The 15,446-nt window shown below is 58.7% G+C and overlaps 2 protein-coding genes across 2 annotated transcripts; one reads left to right on the top strand and one right to left on the bottom strand.

Moving 5' to 3' along the window:
- Window positions 1-2,130: 2,130 nt before the first annotated feature.
- Window positions 2,131-7,130, bottom strand: LOC128088344 (uncharacterized). The gene is made up of 14 exons (XM_052698768.1): window positions 5,515-7,130; window positions 5,290-5,450; window positions 5,049-5,208; window positions 4,727-4,897; window positions 4,565-4,656; window positions 4,330-4,487; window positions 4,152-4,255; window positions 3,854-4,072; window positions 3,682-3,767; window positions 3,424-3,560; window positions 3,246-3,335; window positions 2,931-3,139; window positions 2,640-2,846; window positions 2,131-2,561 (listed from the first exon to the last, which is right to left on the bottom strand). The coding sequence occupies exons 1-14, from the start codon at window positions 5,743-5,745 to the stop codon at window positions 2,274-2,276; spliced, it is 2,313 nt and encodes a 770-aa protein (XP_052554728.1). The 5' UTR covers window positions 5,746-7,130; the 3' UTR covers window positions 2,131-2,273.
- Window positions 7,131-7,363: 233 nt separating this feature from the next.
- On the top strand, window positions 7,364-12,182 carry TRAPPC3 (trafficking protein particle complex subunit 3). Its single transcript, XM_052698765.1, has 5 exons — window positions 7,364-7,500; window positions 9,490-9,587; window positions 9,777-9,876; window positions 10,109-10,291; window positions 10,598-12,182. The coding sequence occupies exons 1-5, from the start codon at window positions 7,459-7,461 to the stop codon at window positions 10,715-10,717; spliced, it is 543 nt and encodes a 180-aa protein (XP_052554725.1). The 5' UTR covers window positions 7,364-7,458; the 3' UTR covers window positions 10,718-12,182.
- The last annotated feature ends 3,264 nt before the right edge of the window (window positions 12,183-15,446 follow it).

Here is a 15,446-nt window from a genome sequence, read left to right as displayed (position 1 = left end):
TTTCCATCCCAGAGCTCCGTCTCCACCATTTGTGGGCCTCACCCCCATCCCTCTGCCTCCTGAAGCCCCCAGCACCGCCAGCAGCTGCTCCACACCACGGGGTGATGCCGATGCACCACTGCACCGGGCCACTCCGCATCCCACCCTCACCCCAACAACAGGGGCGACCCACGGGGCCGCAGCACCTTTGGGTGCAGGGGGATGCAGTGATGCACAGTTCAGGTTCCTGCAGGCATCGCCCTGTCAGAGGCGCCTGTTTTGGGAATGATGTCACCGCGAGGCCAGGAGATCCCCTGCCATCCCTCCTCCTGCCAAACAGGTTCCCCAAACCCCTGCCCTCTGTTCTTCTGACTCAGGGATGGGAGCGGGCAGGTCCAGAGCTGACAGAGGGGTGAGGGGGGCTGGCCGGGTCTGGGAGTCACCTCTGTGCATAGATCAGATGGGGACACGCAGCTTGGCACACCCTTGGGCTGGAACCAGCAGGGATGGGGGCACAGGGCACCAACAGGGACCTGCTCCGTGCTGCCATAGGTGTGACCACCCACATCAAAACTGGGTGCTCCTCTCTCGGCATCGCTGACTGCACCCCGTGGGCTCCTGGCCTGGCTCAGAGCTGGGATTTTCCCCACATTCCTAGCAGCCACACAGCCCCGAGGGGATGGGATGGGGCACAGCCCCATCGAGTCTCAGGGTGGCACTGAGGAACAGCCTGCAATCACCCAGAGCACCGCAGCGCTGCGGGTCCACGCTCCCTCAGGGCAATGTGGGGCAGGGGCCAAGGGCAGCAGCACTGCAGAGCTGTGCCAGCCCCACTCAGTGCCTCTTAGAAGCAGCGGCACTGCCATCGATTGCTCTGCTGCAGGCACAGCGCTGCTGCTGGGGGTGCTGGCTCCAACCCCCCCTCCCCGTTCCCATGGATGCTGGGAACTGCCGCCGAGCTCACGGAAAAATCAATGAGCTCATCGCAAGCACTGCACACCCTGAGCTGCACCGCTTGGCTGCACTCCCCAAAGCCCTCTGTGCTGCCCAGACCCCCTGCCCAAGGTTCGACCCCCAGCCCTGCTCCATGAGATTGAGCTGCCACAGGTCCCCCCTCAACCCAGCCCCAGCCCCGCAGTTCGTTCCAGTGCCTCATCCCAACCTCTCAGCCCCACTGCCTGCAGAGTGCTGAGCACCCCCAAAATCGAAGGATAATTACAGCAGCAGCACTGCCCCGTGACTGTGGCAGGATGGGTGCAAACGGGGATGGGAGAGCGGCAAACACAGCCCTGCTGACAGGGCTGACATCATGGAGCAAAGTGCTGCAGGACACCCCATCCTGACCCCTCTGCCTCACACCTCCTCCTCCAGCCCCAGGACTTTGTCCCCTCCCCAGGCTGCTCCCATCCCATAGCTCTGCATACCAAGGCCGAGCTGAACCCCAAAATGCTGACCCTGATCGCTACGAGATCCTGCGGATGAGGGTCTGTGCCCTGAGCTCCTTGCTATGGGGCTGCTGCAAAACGATGCCTGGTGGGGACCGGTGATAAATGGGCCTGCATCAGGCTGAGCCCTGCCCTGCCTCAGCTCTGTAATTATCCCAGGCAGCATCTGTAATTAGTGCCCTGATGTCATGATGCTGGGCCTGGGCTGCCTCACACGGTCCCTGCATGCCCCACCTCATCCTCCTGCCCCATGGCTCAGGGCTTGGGGGGGGATCGTTTCCCCACAGTGCCATCCCCAGAAGATCCCAAACCCCTCCGCCCCCCCCCCCCCCCAAACGTGGGGGCTGCAGCCCCACACCCATCCCATGCCATGCAGCCGTCAGACCCACGTGTGCCCCAGCCCTATTTATAGCTGCCCAGCCGCCTGGGCCAGCTCCAGCACATTCCCTGCACCGAGGGGTGAGCACCTCCCCCCAGCCCCGAGCAGAGCAGGACTGGATCCGTCCCCAGGAAGGAGAGTGGTTGCACAGCCATGGGGCCGGCGTGACAAGGAGAGAGGGCTGGGGGGCAAAAGTGCAGCACGAAATTGATCAGAGGGCTGGATCCGACCCTAGAGCAGCTCTGGGTGCTTTGAGCTGGGGTGAAGCGTGTGCTGGGGTGGCACTACTGTGTGGCTACAAGCACCCATAGGACACACACAGCATGCTGGCTGGACACAGCCTCCTGGAGAGCAGAGGGCGCTTTATTGCAAGGCAGAGCACCGTGCTCCCCGTCCTGCACAGCCACTGCACATCATCCTTCCTCCAGCTCCCCGCACCCCAGGACTCATCCTCACACCCGTCCCCACCTCTAGCAGCTGTGCAGTGCCCGGGCAGCCCCAGCGACACTGAACTTTGCGCTCAACACTTCCGAGGGTGCCCTCATCTGCTGCTCTGGCTGCTGCCCACCAGCAAAGAGCGTGAAGGCTCCGGGCTCCAGGTGCCACTGCTGGGTCCAGACGGCACGCTGGGCAGCCAAAACCCCAAAGGACAGCTTGGTGGCACCACCAGCAGGAACGGCCACGCGGCGGAAAGCCACCAGCTGCCAGCGCGGCACCGGCACAGACGGCTGCTCCCAGCGCAGGTACAGCTGCACCACCTGCAAGGAGGGGATCAGCAGGAGGGACCCCAGCCTCACCTGAGCCCCCCAGATGGCCACAGATGCAGCCACGCTCACCTCCTCACTGTCACGTGGCCCCGTGTTCTCCAGCACCACAGACACAGAGAGGTTGGCGCAGATGGGCAGCACCGGGGGGCTCAGCACCAGGTCCCGGTAGTGGAAGGTGGTGTAGGACAGCCCGTATCCAAAGGGGTAGAGGGGAGCCTCCCGCCCGTAGTAGCGGTACGTCCGACCCTCCATGGTGTAGTTCTCCATTGGGGGCACCTATGGGCACAGCAGGGCCATCAGGTGTGAGCAAGGTCCCCGGCGACTCCCCGTGGCCACTGAGAAGCTGCGTCCTGCCCTCACCTGGTGCATGCCTGCAGGCCATGTGGCTGGCAGCCTGCCTGCAGGGCTGGCCCCCTGCTCGCCTAGCAGGATGCTGGTAATGGCCAGGCCTGTGGCCTGGGCAGGAAAGAAGCAGGCCAGGATGGCCCCTACGCCGTCATGCTCCTGTGCCCAGCTCACATCCAGAGGCCCCGCATTGAACAGCAGCAGGATAACGGGGTGCCCAGCAGCTTCAGGAGAGGGGTTTCACCATCAGCACACCGTGGGTGCTGCTTTGGGGCTTGGAGGGGGACGTGTGCCGTGTCCCCTACCCACAGACCACGTGCAGCGCCCTACCTGCACGCACAGCATCCTGCAGCAGCTGCAGCTGGTGTCCGGGCAGGGACAGGTGCTCGCGGTCCCTCGCCTCCATCTCCACATCTACCCCTGTGTGCAGGAAGCCGAGGGACACCGCGCTGCACCCCGTCCCCACGTTCCCCACACGACAGCATCCACACCCCGTGCTCCAACCTACCCGTCCCCAGGCACACCAGCACCACATCAGCTCCCTGCACCGCATCCTCCACCTCATCCCTTGAGTAATCCCGGCACAGCGGCTCCCGGCAGCCCGCAGCAAAGCTGATGTTGGCTGGCAGTGTTTGCAGCCCCCTCCTGTGTGGGGCACGGCTGGGTCAGCTCCCATGGGGGCAGCTCCCCGTCACCCCAGGGAAGGGCTGAGAGGGGCAGAGCGCACCCGAGGTGCTCCCAGGGCCGAGGACAGACGGGGGCTCACCGTGGTGTGTAGATGTACTGTGGCTCCGGCACCGGTGCGTAGTCCCCAAACAGCACACGGGGGTTGTCTGCAAAGGGACCCACCACCTGCAGAGGGGAGAGGAGTGAAGACAGGCACCCACAGCTCCGTGCCAACAAAGAGATGCACCGGTGAGCAGCAGCCCAGGTCTCACCGCCAGGCGCTTGCCGTGCAGCTCGCGGAGCGGCAGCGTGTCCCGCTGGTTCTTCAGCAGCACGAAGCTCTTGATGGCTGCCTCCAGTGAGAGGTTGCGGTGCTCAGGGCTCTGCACCACGCTCAGCTCCAGGGCGTTGTAGGGGTTCATGGCCGGGGGGTCGAACTCCCCCAGCCGTAGCCGTGTGTAGAACAGGGGCCGGACGCGGTCACGCAGCGTCTGCCAAAACCCCAGTGTCAAAATCTCAATCACGCTTCGGGCACGGGGCCGTAGGGGCACAGGGCTCCCCATCACAGACCTCCAGCGTGATGTTGCCCATGGCCAAGGCCTTGGGGATGTGCATGAAGACGTTGTTCCTCACGCCGTAGGACAGCTCCAGGTTGAGGCCGGCGTTCACCGACGCTGCAACATTGGAAACAAAAAACCGCTCGCCGTGGCCGTGCGGCACCCATTTCACTCCCATCCCATCCACTCACCAATGGCCGTCTCCAGGTAGGTCTGTGTGTAGCGGTGCCCCAGCAGGATGAGCTCCACAGCCCCCTCGTCGCTCACCACGTAGCCCTCGAAGCCCCACTCGCCCCGCAGGATGTCCATCAGCAGCTTCTTGTTGGCACAGGCAGGGACGCCATTGATCCTGTTGGAGCAGGACAGTGCAGCTGGGGAGAGGGGCAGTGCCACAAGACCCCCCTTGAGCTCCTCGTGCTCAGTTACCGATTGTAGCTGCACATGAAGCTGTAGGACCCGGCACGCACACATGCCTGGAACTGGGGCAGGAAGGTGGTGCGCCAGTCCCGCTCCAGCACCTGTGCACACGGTGGCAGAAACATCAGCACTCGGGGGGCACCCACTGCCCTGTGCCCCCGCCGTGCTCACCTGGGCATCAAAGCTGAGCCTGGACACGGGGATGTTCTCAGGGCCACCGTGCACGCTGAAGTGCTTGCAGCCAGCACTGGCCTTGATGTAGCGGGGGTGCTGACCCTGCAGGCCCTGCACAAAGCTCGTGGCCAGCTCTGCTGTCAGGTACGGATCCTCCCCGTACGTCTCCTGGAGGTGCAGCAGAGGGATGCAGGGTCACAGCGCTTCTACAGACCTCCCACCCCCACGGCCCTCATCCAGAGCTGCTGCCATCCTCAGGATGCTGCAGCACGGTCCTGTGGGGCTGGATCCCACCCTGACCCCACCTCTGTGCCGGCACCTGATTCCTGCCCCACAGCGGGTGCCTCATGATGTTGAGCACAGGACTGAAGCAGCTGAGCCCCGTGTGGTCATCGTAGCGGCCGGCAGCGATGAAGGAGTTGTGCTTGGCACGCACTTCGGTGGCCGTGGCGTTGGCCACTCGGTACACGAGCTCAGGGCTGGGGGGACAGCAAGGGGGTGTCAGGGCATGCCGGTGTGTGCGGGCTCCACTGCACAACGGGCACCACCAGCCCTCGTACCTGAAGGCAGCAGCCAGCCCCAGCGCCTGGGGGAAAGCCGTGGCCCAGCCGGGTGCCTCTGCATCGCCCCGCAGGCACTCGGTGTTCCAGTTGTAGGGCGCGATGCCCAGGCGTGGGATGGGGGGTGCGGGGCCGTTCCGCAGGGCTCCCCCCCTCGCCATCTGCGGGCCACAGGCTCTGAGCAGGAGTTGAGGGCTGTGCCCCCTCCCCTCAACGTGCCCTCACCTGCAGCACCATCTCGGCGGGGGTCAGCCGGTCCAGCAGGTCCTCCAGGCGGCGGTGCCAGGGCAGCGTCGGGTCTCGGAAAGGAAAGGGCTGCGCCTCAACCCATCCAGGGCTCAGCACCGTGCACAGCAGCACCGCCACGGTTCCGAGCCACGCTGACACCGCGCTGCGATGCGCTGGGACTGGAGCCCTCGGGGTTGGGACGCACGGGACGGCGGCTCGGCACGGCATGGCTCGGCTCAGACCGACGGGATCAGCCCCATCCCGGCATCCGCTGCGTGCTGCCGGTGGGGCGGAGCGCTCTGCAGCCCGGCCCTGAGCCAGAGCGGAGCCCCACAGCTCTCCCAGGCCACGGGAAACGGGAAGAGAATGGCGGTGCGGGAAGAGCCACGTGTGCGCGACGGCGAGGGGAGGCCGCGAGTGAGCCAACCCGAACAGACCCTCCGTATGGATTCTCCCTTCCTATGCCCTGTTGCTGCCACCCATCTCTGCCAGCTGGCAGGGCACGGCTGCGTTCTGGCTTCCAGCCCACCGCACACAGCCCCTGGCCAGGGCTGCTCCGCAGCAGGAACCGGCAGAGCCACCCTGTGCAGCCAACCCGGCTCCAGGGAGAGCCCTGCTGCAGGACCGTCCTGGGCTCCAGCAGAGGCAGCAGCCGGGCTGCGCTGGCACAGCCCCACGCTCAGGGCACCACCTGCCTGCCTTCTTGCACTTAAGGTATGTTGCCAGCAGGACAAGCAGTGGCCCTTTAGGGCTAAAAGCCAAAGCAGAAACACCAGGAGGCCTCTGCCCCACATCTACTGTTGCCATCTGTTGGCCAAGCAAACAGTGGCAGGGCAGCCCCTGGCTCTAGCAAAACCCAGGTGCTCCCCTGCAACAGGACAAGGCTGCCTTGGTGACACACAGTAGCACGTGCAGCCATGGGCAACTGCACCAGTGATGTTTGCTTTGCGGTTTTCTCACGCTGTCACTCCCTCAAAACAAACCACGAGGTGATGGCCGGCACTTGGCAGCACCCAGCACCCGCTGCTCACACAGTGCAGGTGATATGGCTGCACTGCGATTCCAAGGAGGAGAAGTGCTTTTAGAACAGCCCCTGGGGTGGCACATCCTGCAGGGTCCCTCTGGTGTTGCTGCTCCTTGCTGCCCAGCTGCAAGCATTCATGCAAGGAATAACAACAGGCTGGGGCAGCACAGCCCAGAACTTCATCATCTGGGTTAAAAACAGAGGAAAAAAAAAAAAAGCTGAAGGCTCCAGGAGAAGAGGCAGAATCTCAGCACCGCCTCCAGATTTGTTGTCCTTGGAGGGGCTGCAATCGAGTGGGGGGCACAGAGCCCCCAACACCGCCCATCACTCACAGCGGCTCCAGCAGGGGAAGCATAAGCAGCTCAGTGCAGAAAGCACAGCCCACCTCTGCCAAGAGCTTCACCTCCTGTAACGATGAGGCCCTTCCACAAAGGATTTCCCTTCCGATATAAAAATTATTCGTTCGGAAAAAAATAATGAAAACAACCCTAATTGCACATCACTGCTGCCGCAGGGAGCTCCTTACCGGCAGCTGGATGCCCACGGGCCCTGCACGGTGCCGAGCATCCATTGAGGGCAGGCGTAGCTCCTCGCAGTCCCGGCCGCGCCCCCTAGCGGCACGCTCCCCTCCGCTGCCCAGCCGCCCCAGCGCCTGCCGGGCGCAGAGTCAGCAGAGCAGCGCCGCACGACGGGATTTGTAGGCGCCTCGTAGTCACGTGATGCAGGGCATGCTGGGAAGGATGACCCTCCCCCTCCACCTGACGCATGCGCACTCAGCGAGCGCGTTGCATTGCGGGGCGCGTAGTTCTGAGCGCGGCGCGCAACGCGGGCGGCGAAGCGACGCGGACTACGAATCCCGTGATGCTTTGCGTCGCGGTGTCGGAGGGCGGGCCGGGCGAGGCAGCGGGCCGGGCAGGATGTCGCGCCAGGCCGGCCGCGGCACCGAGAGCAAGAAAATGGTAACGGCGGGGCCTGGCGGGGCCCGCGGGTCCCCGCGCCGCCGGCGGGAGCGTCCCGAAGGGCTCCGGCTTCGGGCCGGGGCGGGGGGTGCCGGAGGGGCCGGGCCCGGCGTGGGCCGCAGCCGCTTTGGCGCGGGGCTCCTCAGTGCATCGCGCTGCTAAAAGCACAGCTAACGGGAACGCTCTGAGGCGCTCAGATTCCGTTCGATTGCCCGGAAATGAGGAGGCCGTTAGAAATGTTTTAGGTGCACGCCGGGCGCTGTGGGGCCGGTAGCAGTGGGGAGAGCTTCGTTTTATACGCAAACAGCCGGGATCTCCCGCCCGCCCTCCAGCTTCCAGCCCCTCCTTACTAAAATCGCTTAAATCCTTATAAATGGTTGACCCCTCTCTGCGTGTTTGTCAAATTTCCCTGCCGGCAGAGCTCAAGGAGACTTCCGCTTTGTCATTCTTGGGTGCTGAGCACTTAAGTAAGCTTTATCTTCCCAGGACGAAGGCTGAGCTGTAAGCAAGGCAAAGCAACACAAAGTCTGTGTCAATTCTTCAGCTCTGAAACAAAGCAAAATTAGCAGGAGCTGCCTGGCTCCTTTCGGACTCTTGGAGTCACTTGGCTGGCTGCTGTTGGCCTCACGAGTTACAATGACAAGATGGAATTCCCTGTCTCTTCTAACAAACCTGGTTTCTGTTTGTTGAGTGTTGCAGTCTGGGAGTCACCGCTCCTCCTGTGTGTCTCGGCTTGGTGTGAACTTGTTTGGAATGACGTGCGATCAGTGTTGTCACTTAACTCTGATGTTGTCTCTTTTCCCTTCCTTTCTGCCTGCCTGCTGCTTTCATTCTGTAGTATTGGTATTTGCCATTCATTTCACCTTCTGCATCTATGCATCTCATGGTAGGTGATAGGCTTTTAATCTGAGATTAGACTTTCTCTAACGTTTCCGATTGCTAAAACCAAAAGCAGAAATGAAAGTTGAATTATGAGCTTATTTGCTCCTGAACGCTTGCTTTGGATTCTGTGGAAAGCTGAAGCCTGTTGTAGCCTTTGTTTTACAGCCGTGCAATCACTGATCTGCTTCATGGCTCCCAAGGAAACGTGCTGTGAATCACTGGAGCTGTGGTGATGGCTGTGAAAGGAGACACGATCCTGTTGTGTCCTCTGCAGATCTGTGCAGAGTGCAAGTAATGCAGCTCCTAGTCCAGCACAGCCAGCAGCAGTGCACAGTGCGTCTGCTGACCTGACCTGGAACACTCCTTGCTCTTCCTCTTCTGGGTCTGAGGAGCTGATTTCAGCATATAATTTATGTGCTTCTGTAACTTTCCAGGGTTGAGATAAGCATCGCTTCTTCTTGGCAGCAGAATGTAGTAGATCTGTGAATGGACAAGAACGTTTTGTCCTGTTGAAAAGATCAAAAATTAGGTCTGCTCAATGTTGCCAATTTGCAGTGCGTTTCTGAAACAGAGAAGAGGCACAATCTGAGCTGCAGGCCCCTTCACCTCCAGGTCGTTGACTGACATAAATTCAGGTCCTTGGCAACTGCATGTTATTGCCTGGAGCTGGTCAGAACCACGTGTGAGATGACCTGGAGGTGTCATTCCAGCTACCTGGGGGTGTCCTCATTAAGGCAGAGCGATGCTCAGTAGTGGCTCACAAGACATGCTAAAAATGACTGTGGAGTGTGAACAGCTTTCTGGTTTGCCTCTGCAGGTCAGCTGTGTGGCCTGCTGATAGCAGTGCTGCTGTGTGGAGAGGGAGAGAGAGCAAAAGTGCTCGAGTGCTCTCTTGTTCCAAGCAGAAAGAGCATTTCTCTGTCCGAGGAGACTGAAGTTGCCTTGCCAAAATAAGAGCTGGGATCTCCTACTGCACAGCAAATACCTCTGAGATGGCAGCTTTCTGTTCCCCTTCTCCAGGCCACTCGAAGCAGCGCTGGATGCAGATGCAGCAGTGCTGTCAGTTTCCATGTTGGCTCGTGCTAACTGCTTTTTACCTCTGCCTAGAACTCAGAGCTCTTCACGCTGACGTACGGCGCTCTGGTCACCCAGCTGTGCAAAGACTACGAGAATGATGAAGATGTCAACAAGCAGCTTGACAAAATGTGAGTGGATCTGCTGGAGCAGAGCTGTAGGAGCTGAAGCTTGCTGCAGAAACGAGGCAGACTGAGTTTTACACAGTACTGCTACTCCCCAGATTCACGTGTTTCTTTCTCCGCTTTGGTAGACGCTCGTTGTTTCTCTGCAGCTGTGCTCTTTAATCCATAGCCTGTTCCTCTTGTGTGCTCTCACAGGGGTTACAACATAGGAGTTCGGCTGATAGAAGATTTTCTGGCCCGATCCAATGTTGGGAGGTGCCACGATTTCCGTGAGACTGCAGATGTTATTGCAAAGGTAACTGGCAGAGCTCAGCTTCATTGGGTTGTTGCTGCTGCTTGCGTTTATTTCAGCGGCACAGGCAGCGTGTGGGCAGGGTTTTACCATGTGCTCTTTCATAGGATTGCAGATGGGATTGTGGTATAAAGAGAGAAAGAATGGTGGAAAATACATGCTGAAATGTATTCAGGAGGTCGCCAACAGCAGAGTGTAACTGACATTCTCGTTTGTGTTCTGTTTGACGTAACAGATAGCATTTAAAATGTACCTGGGCATCACTCCAAGCATCACCAACTGGAGTCCTGGAGGTGACGAGTTCTCCCTGATCTTAGAAAACAACCCCTTGGTGGACTTCGTGGAGCTCCCCGACAACCACTCCACTCTCATCTATTCCAACCTGTTGTGTGGAGTGCTGCGAGGTGCCCTGGAAATGGTGAGCCAACGTCTCTCTTCCAGCAGGATATGAATAATCCAGGGATCTGTAGCACTGAGTGATGGGGTTAATTGGCTTAATTGGACTCTGATCTCTGAAGGGACTCTTGGTTACCCCGTAGGTGTTTTGTTTGTCTAGGCAAGGTGCCCACTGTCCACTGAAAGCCAAAATGCAGAAAGCTGTGATCTTGAAAACCGATACGTCCCTCCCCAGAGCTCTGCACTGCACATCATATCCTCAGAGTCCTTAAGCTTCAGCGTCAGGCAGGAAGCTGCTTCTATAAAGGATTTCTCTTCCATCACCTAGGTTCAGATGGCCGTGGATGTAAAGTTTGTCCAGGACACACTGAAAGGAGACAGCGTCACAGAAATAAGAATGAAGTTCATCAGGCGGATTGAGGACAATCTTCCAGCTGGTGAAGAGTGAATCACAGCCCAGCCTCCTCTGAGGCTGGAGGGGACCAGCTGGTGTTGGCCCTTAGCTTTCATCACAGATCTGTAGGGATCCAGTGCCCCTGTACGTTCAGACTGACTCACTGACTGTTTAAGATGTTATTCTATTCTTCTACTGTTACTTCCATTTTTCTGTAGAGGGCAATTATCTAGTTGCTGTTTGTTTCACAGGTTCATTCTGAAGCTTTTTCATAAGGTGATGTCGTTTTCATGTTCCCCTGGGAACTCTTTCTACACTTAATTTCTAACTGTGACGTTTGGTTGTGGAAGAACTACTGCTCAGATTCTAAAAGAGCTCCAGTCTGTCCGAACCTGAATCCAGGTTTTATAACTAGAATTGGAGGCTAAGGCATAAGAACCCACTGACTTACTGTTAACTGCTGTCCTTAAGAAGGGTTAAAATTCACTTGGAGATAAGTGCACAGCATTTCTGTAGTTGGTACCAGCAAAATGCAGGCTTGACACCAAGGGGTGATGCCTGACATCCTCCTGGGGAAGCTCCTTTCCTCAGAGAGCAGCAGCAGCACACAGCACTCAGATTCAGGAGACCCACGTGGTTCTTTCTGCTGTTTCTCTTCACAGCAGCATTGGTGAAAGCAGAAACCCAGCAACACCTTCCTCCAACAGGACGCTGTGTGAAGTCTCACCATTCCCCTCCTAGAGGGCAGAGCCAGTAAATTGCATAGGAAAACCACTGAGCATTTTAGATGGGAGAAAGGAACTAGCAGCTGGAGCTGCATTGTGTTCTGCAGCACGCACAGCCCAGGGCTGTGTGCTGAGTCCACAGAACCAGAAACTCAATCTATCAACTGGAAGGTATTAAATTCGTATCAGCAATATTGCCTGCTCTCCTGTTACAGCAGATAGGAGGAGGGGGGGGATGTTCTTACACAGATGTTTAGGCTACAGCAGAATTTCCCACGTTGCTTGAATTGGCAGCCTGTGACACCTGCTGCTCTGCAGAGCGGAGGCATAAAGTAGCATTATATCACACAAAGCAGGATGATGGAAAATCAGCTTCCTCCACCATCCTGTTCAGGCAGAAAACAGTCAGACATTCAGTTCTCAAATCACTTTACGTAGCATGAAGGCACACAAACCCACAGAGAACCAGGAGCCTGAGGCTCTAAGCTCTAACTGCCCCAAGAGGGGAGCTGGCAGGCTGGGGACCTTTGTAGGTTTGTGCCTGAGTGTAAAGTGTGAGAGAAAGGTGCAGAGAAGGGCACAGTTTGTGCTGCCAGTTGCTGAGGTTCTCCAGGTGCCTCGGGACAGCTCACCTCGTCCCTTTTTGCCCGAGGGAGTCCTTCAGCCAAAGGGTTTGGGTGCCAGGTTTGGGGTGCACAGGTAGGAAAGCTCCGATGTTTCACGTTGTTGACCATTAGAAATCATTTTAAGGCTGCATTTTCAAAGCTATTGCATTAAAAGAATCCCGGTGTCAACTGGTTTGCCTTTGCTTTTTTGAGCTCAGCACTGGGTGTGCATCACCCTGCCCGGTGATGGGAGCACAGCAGCAGGAATGTCTGCCTGCTGTGTGAAAGCTGCCGCTGGGAGGGATTGGGGCTGGGGCTGCTGCTGGGGGCAGCGCTGGGAAACCAGACAGTCAATGTTTGCTTGTTTGAGCAGCAGCATTTTTCTGCCCCGTGAATACCTATGCGTGTGCATCAGCAGACACTGCTGTCAGCCCGGAGCTGCCCTCACAGCTAAGAAATGCTATTTGTGATTCCTCGGAGCAGAGAAAAGCCGTCTCAGGAGGCTGCGGGTCCCTTCCTGTACCCTCAGCGCAGCGCTGCAGTCAGCCACGCGGTGCTGGGAGTGCGGCATCTCTTCAGGAGCAGCGATTTGAGCCCTCCGAGCTCTAGGAGTTGTGCAGGTGCTGCTACGGAGCATCGGCTCAGCCCTGCGCCCAAAGCCCCGCGCTCACAGTCAGTGCGAGGGCAGGGAGTGACGGCCCCAATTGGGCTCAGGGCGGCAGAGTGGGAGAGGAGCAGCGCAGCTCAGAGCTCCCAGAGGCTCCATCTCAAGCACGAGGGCCCCGGGCCGGGCAGCAGAGCCGGCAGAGGGTGCTGAGAGCTCGCCAGCTCCGGCTCCTACCCGATTGCTCGCAGCCCCGGGGGCCGAGGGTGCCCTGCGCTGCTGCCCTGTGGCCGTCCTCCGGGGTCTGGCGGTGCGGGCTCGCTGCCTCGCCCTCCAGCTGCCCCCAGGCAGAGGATTTAACCGCGGCAGGGGTTGTCCCTGAGCCCTGATGGCATCGCATTTCGGGACTGGGCACAGGCAGGCACAGAGCTCAGGGTTTGTGTCACCAGGGTGGGGGGAAGGATGGGGAGCAGATGCAAGCTTTGCACTGAGGGGCACCGAACCGTTGGTGCCAGGCACGGTGCAGCCAGGCACCCTGCCAGCAGCTCCTGCACCGAAGGGGCTTTTCCCCTTGGCTGGAGCTGGCGAGCATCACAGCATCACGTGCTGCCCTCTGGCCTGCAGCAAGAAGCGAGGCTTGCAGCCAGCACAGCCCCAAAAAGCACCCAGCACACCCTAAGGCAACCACTGGCTGTCCCCACGTCCCCTGGGCTGCTCCAGGGCAGGAGAGAGCTCAGCACCCTGCAGCCTCCTCTCCGCTGCTGCAGCCCAGTGGGCCTCCCCCTGCACCCAGAAGGGGCTGCGTGGCGCTGCAGCACTCACGTGGGTCATCGTTCCTCCATCCCTGAGCAGCAGGATGCGTGCATTTCATCCCCACAGAGGTCCTGAGAGGGGCAGCTGGGTCAGAACCAACCCAGACCCTCTGGAAGAACAAAAAGTGAAAATGGCATTAAGCAAAACAGAACTGTCTATTACCAAGTAGCTCACTGTAGGCAAGGGAGAACATGCAAAAAGCTCTGTTTGAAACCTACTAAATATTACCATGTGCTGTTTATAGGAAACAAATGGGGAAAGGCATGCTGCATCCATAAAAGCCCGAACATGGTTGGAGTTGGACCGAAGCCTTTCCACGGCTCTAGGTTATTGAATACCCTCTGCTTTCATGTGGTGCCAGCCCTGACCCCTGGACACATACCACGAAGGGGAAAGTTGACTTGTGGAAATAATAGACATTCCTAATGAGCAATTTAACCTGGCAGGAAGAGAGGCAGCTTTCGGCTCCTCGTATCTGTGTGATATTCAGGATGACAGTGGCAACGTGCAGGCAGGAGGGGAGAGCAGCCCAAGGGGAAGGGGCTGCAGGACCCCAGGCGAGGTGTTGCCTCTGCAGGGCCACATCCTGACCCCACGCCCAGCTCTGGGTGCTGGCAGTTGGATTTGCAGAGTTGCTGCTGCAGTGTCCAGAGAGGGCAGGAGCTTTTCCAGCTCTCCTCCTGCAGAGGGAGGGCCGTGGGGCAGTGCTGGGCACACACTGCTGGGAATCCATTTCCTTCTCTGCTCAGCGCAGGAAGGTTTGAGCTCCCAGCGCTCGGGACTCTGCTCTGCCACTGCTGGTGCTGGGACAGGGAGCTGTGCAGGAGGAACACGTTTCCAGGCCGCTGTCCTCACTGCTGGGGCACTTCCTGCAGCTGTCAGCCAGATGTGCAGCACTCGCTGGGGCTGCACAAAGGGACATTTCCTCCACCAGGGCAGAAGCACAGGGATGGCAGCTCCCCAGCAGGGTGGCACCGTGCAGCTCAGGGATGTTTTTGTCACATTCCTCCTCCTTCTCCCAGCACAAAACACAAACCACGCAGGGATGAGGGCAATGCCACTCCTCCAAAAGCTCTGCTCACCAGGAACCCCCCCCCCACCTTGCCGTGCTCCCATTGGGTTCATGCTTCACTTTTCTCTTTCCTCATTGTTTGCTCTTCCCTCTTCCTGGGAAAAAAAAATTAAAAGGGAAAAAACATCCCCAATCTATACTTGCAAACAGCCTGCTGTATCCTGACTCATAGAAAGGCTGAGGGCAGGAGGCAAGGTGCTGCAAGAAAGGACCAGCCCTGCTTTGCTGAGGGCCTTTAATTACAGGCACTGATTGCTCCTTGGCCTCAGGTTCTGTGCCTGAAGGGGCTCAGCCCAGCAATGCGGGGACCATCCCCTCCCTTTTGGCATTTGGGCTCAGCATCATCACTGATGAATACATGCAAATCCAGATTTCAGAGCAGGATCCCACTGAGTCACAGCTTAAACAAACCCCAGGGGTGGGAGGGTGAGCAGGGCAGTGCTGGGTGCTTAGGGCACAGATCTGTGCCCAGCCAGGGCTCCTGGCCAACCCAACCGAGCATCTCCCAGCCCTCCATGCATCCCATTTGAACATGCAATGTGCTTTCTGGCCAAAAACATATAGGATGTTACGTGCCCAGGGAAGCTGGTGGGGGACAAGGTAAACAGAGTGGCTGTGCCATACCATACCCAAGAGATGGGACACATTGGGGGCATCAGAACTAGACGAAGGAAACTCTCCCAGCAGCACCAAACCCTCAGCCAGGCTATTACATCAGGCTTTACATCAGGCTGCTGGAGAGCCAGCATCCCCTGCTCCCAGCCTGAGGCAGCCCAAGGAAAGGTAGCATTACAGTTTTAATTAGCACCATCATTACCATTTGAGGATCTGCCTGCACCAGTGTGGGTGTGAGCTGCTGATCCAGCAGAGCTCAGTGCCTGCAGTGGGATGCAGCACCCATGGGACCCCCAGCACCTCCCTGGCTGCGTTTCCAGGGGCCAACGACCATCCAACCCCAGGGATT

Source organism: Tympanuchus pallidicinctus, unplaced genomic scaffold (assembly GCF_026119805.1).
Source record: "Tympanuchus pallidicinctus isolate F22 unplaced genomic scaffold, pur_lepc_1.0 scaffold33, whole genome shotgun sequence".
Lineage (NCBI taxonomy): Eukaryota > Metazoa > Chordata > Aves > Galliformes > Phasianidae > Tympanuchus > Tympanuchus pallidicinctus.
The sequence above is the reverse complement of the archived record's forward strand: the minus strand, read 5'-3'. Positions and strand labels throughout refer to the sequence as shown.

What these genes read in the sequence shown, in the direction of transcription:
- LOC128088344 (XM_052698768.1), bottom strand. Translation starts at nt 5,745, where the DNA reads ATGCCGTGCCGAGCCGCCGTCCCGTGCGTCCCAACCCCGAGGGCTCCA. An exon ending in GGCTCAGCTTTGATGCCCAG is followed by an intron (nt 4,657 to 4,726) that starts GTGAGCACGGCG and finishes CCGTGTGCACAG; the next exon opens with GTGCTGGAGCGGGACTGGCG. An exon ending in CTACCTGGAGACGGCCATTG is followed by an intron (nt 4,256 to 4,329) that starts GTGAGTGGATGG and finishes CCAATGTTGCAG; the next exon opens with CGTCGGTGAACGCCGGCCTC.
- TRAPPC3 (XM_052698765.1), top strand. Translation starts at nt 7,459, where the DNA reads ATGTCGCGCCAGGCCGGCCGCGGCACCGAGAGCAAGAAAATG. An exon ending in AACAAGCAGCTTGACAAAAT is followed by an intron (nt 9,588 to 9,776) that starts GTGAGTGGATCT and finishes GTGCTCTCACAG; the next exon opens with GGGTTACAACATAGGAGTTC. An exon ending in TGCGAGGTGCCCTGGAAATG is followed by an intron (nt 10,292 to 10,597) that starts GTGAGCCAACGT and finishes TCCATCACCTAG; the next exon opens with GTTCAGATGGCCGTGGATGT.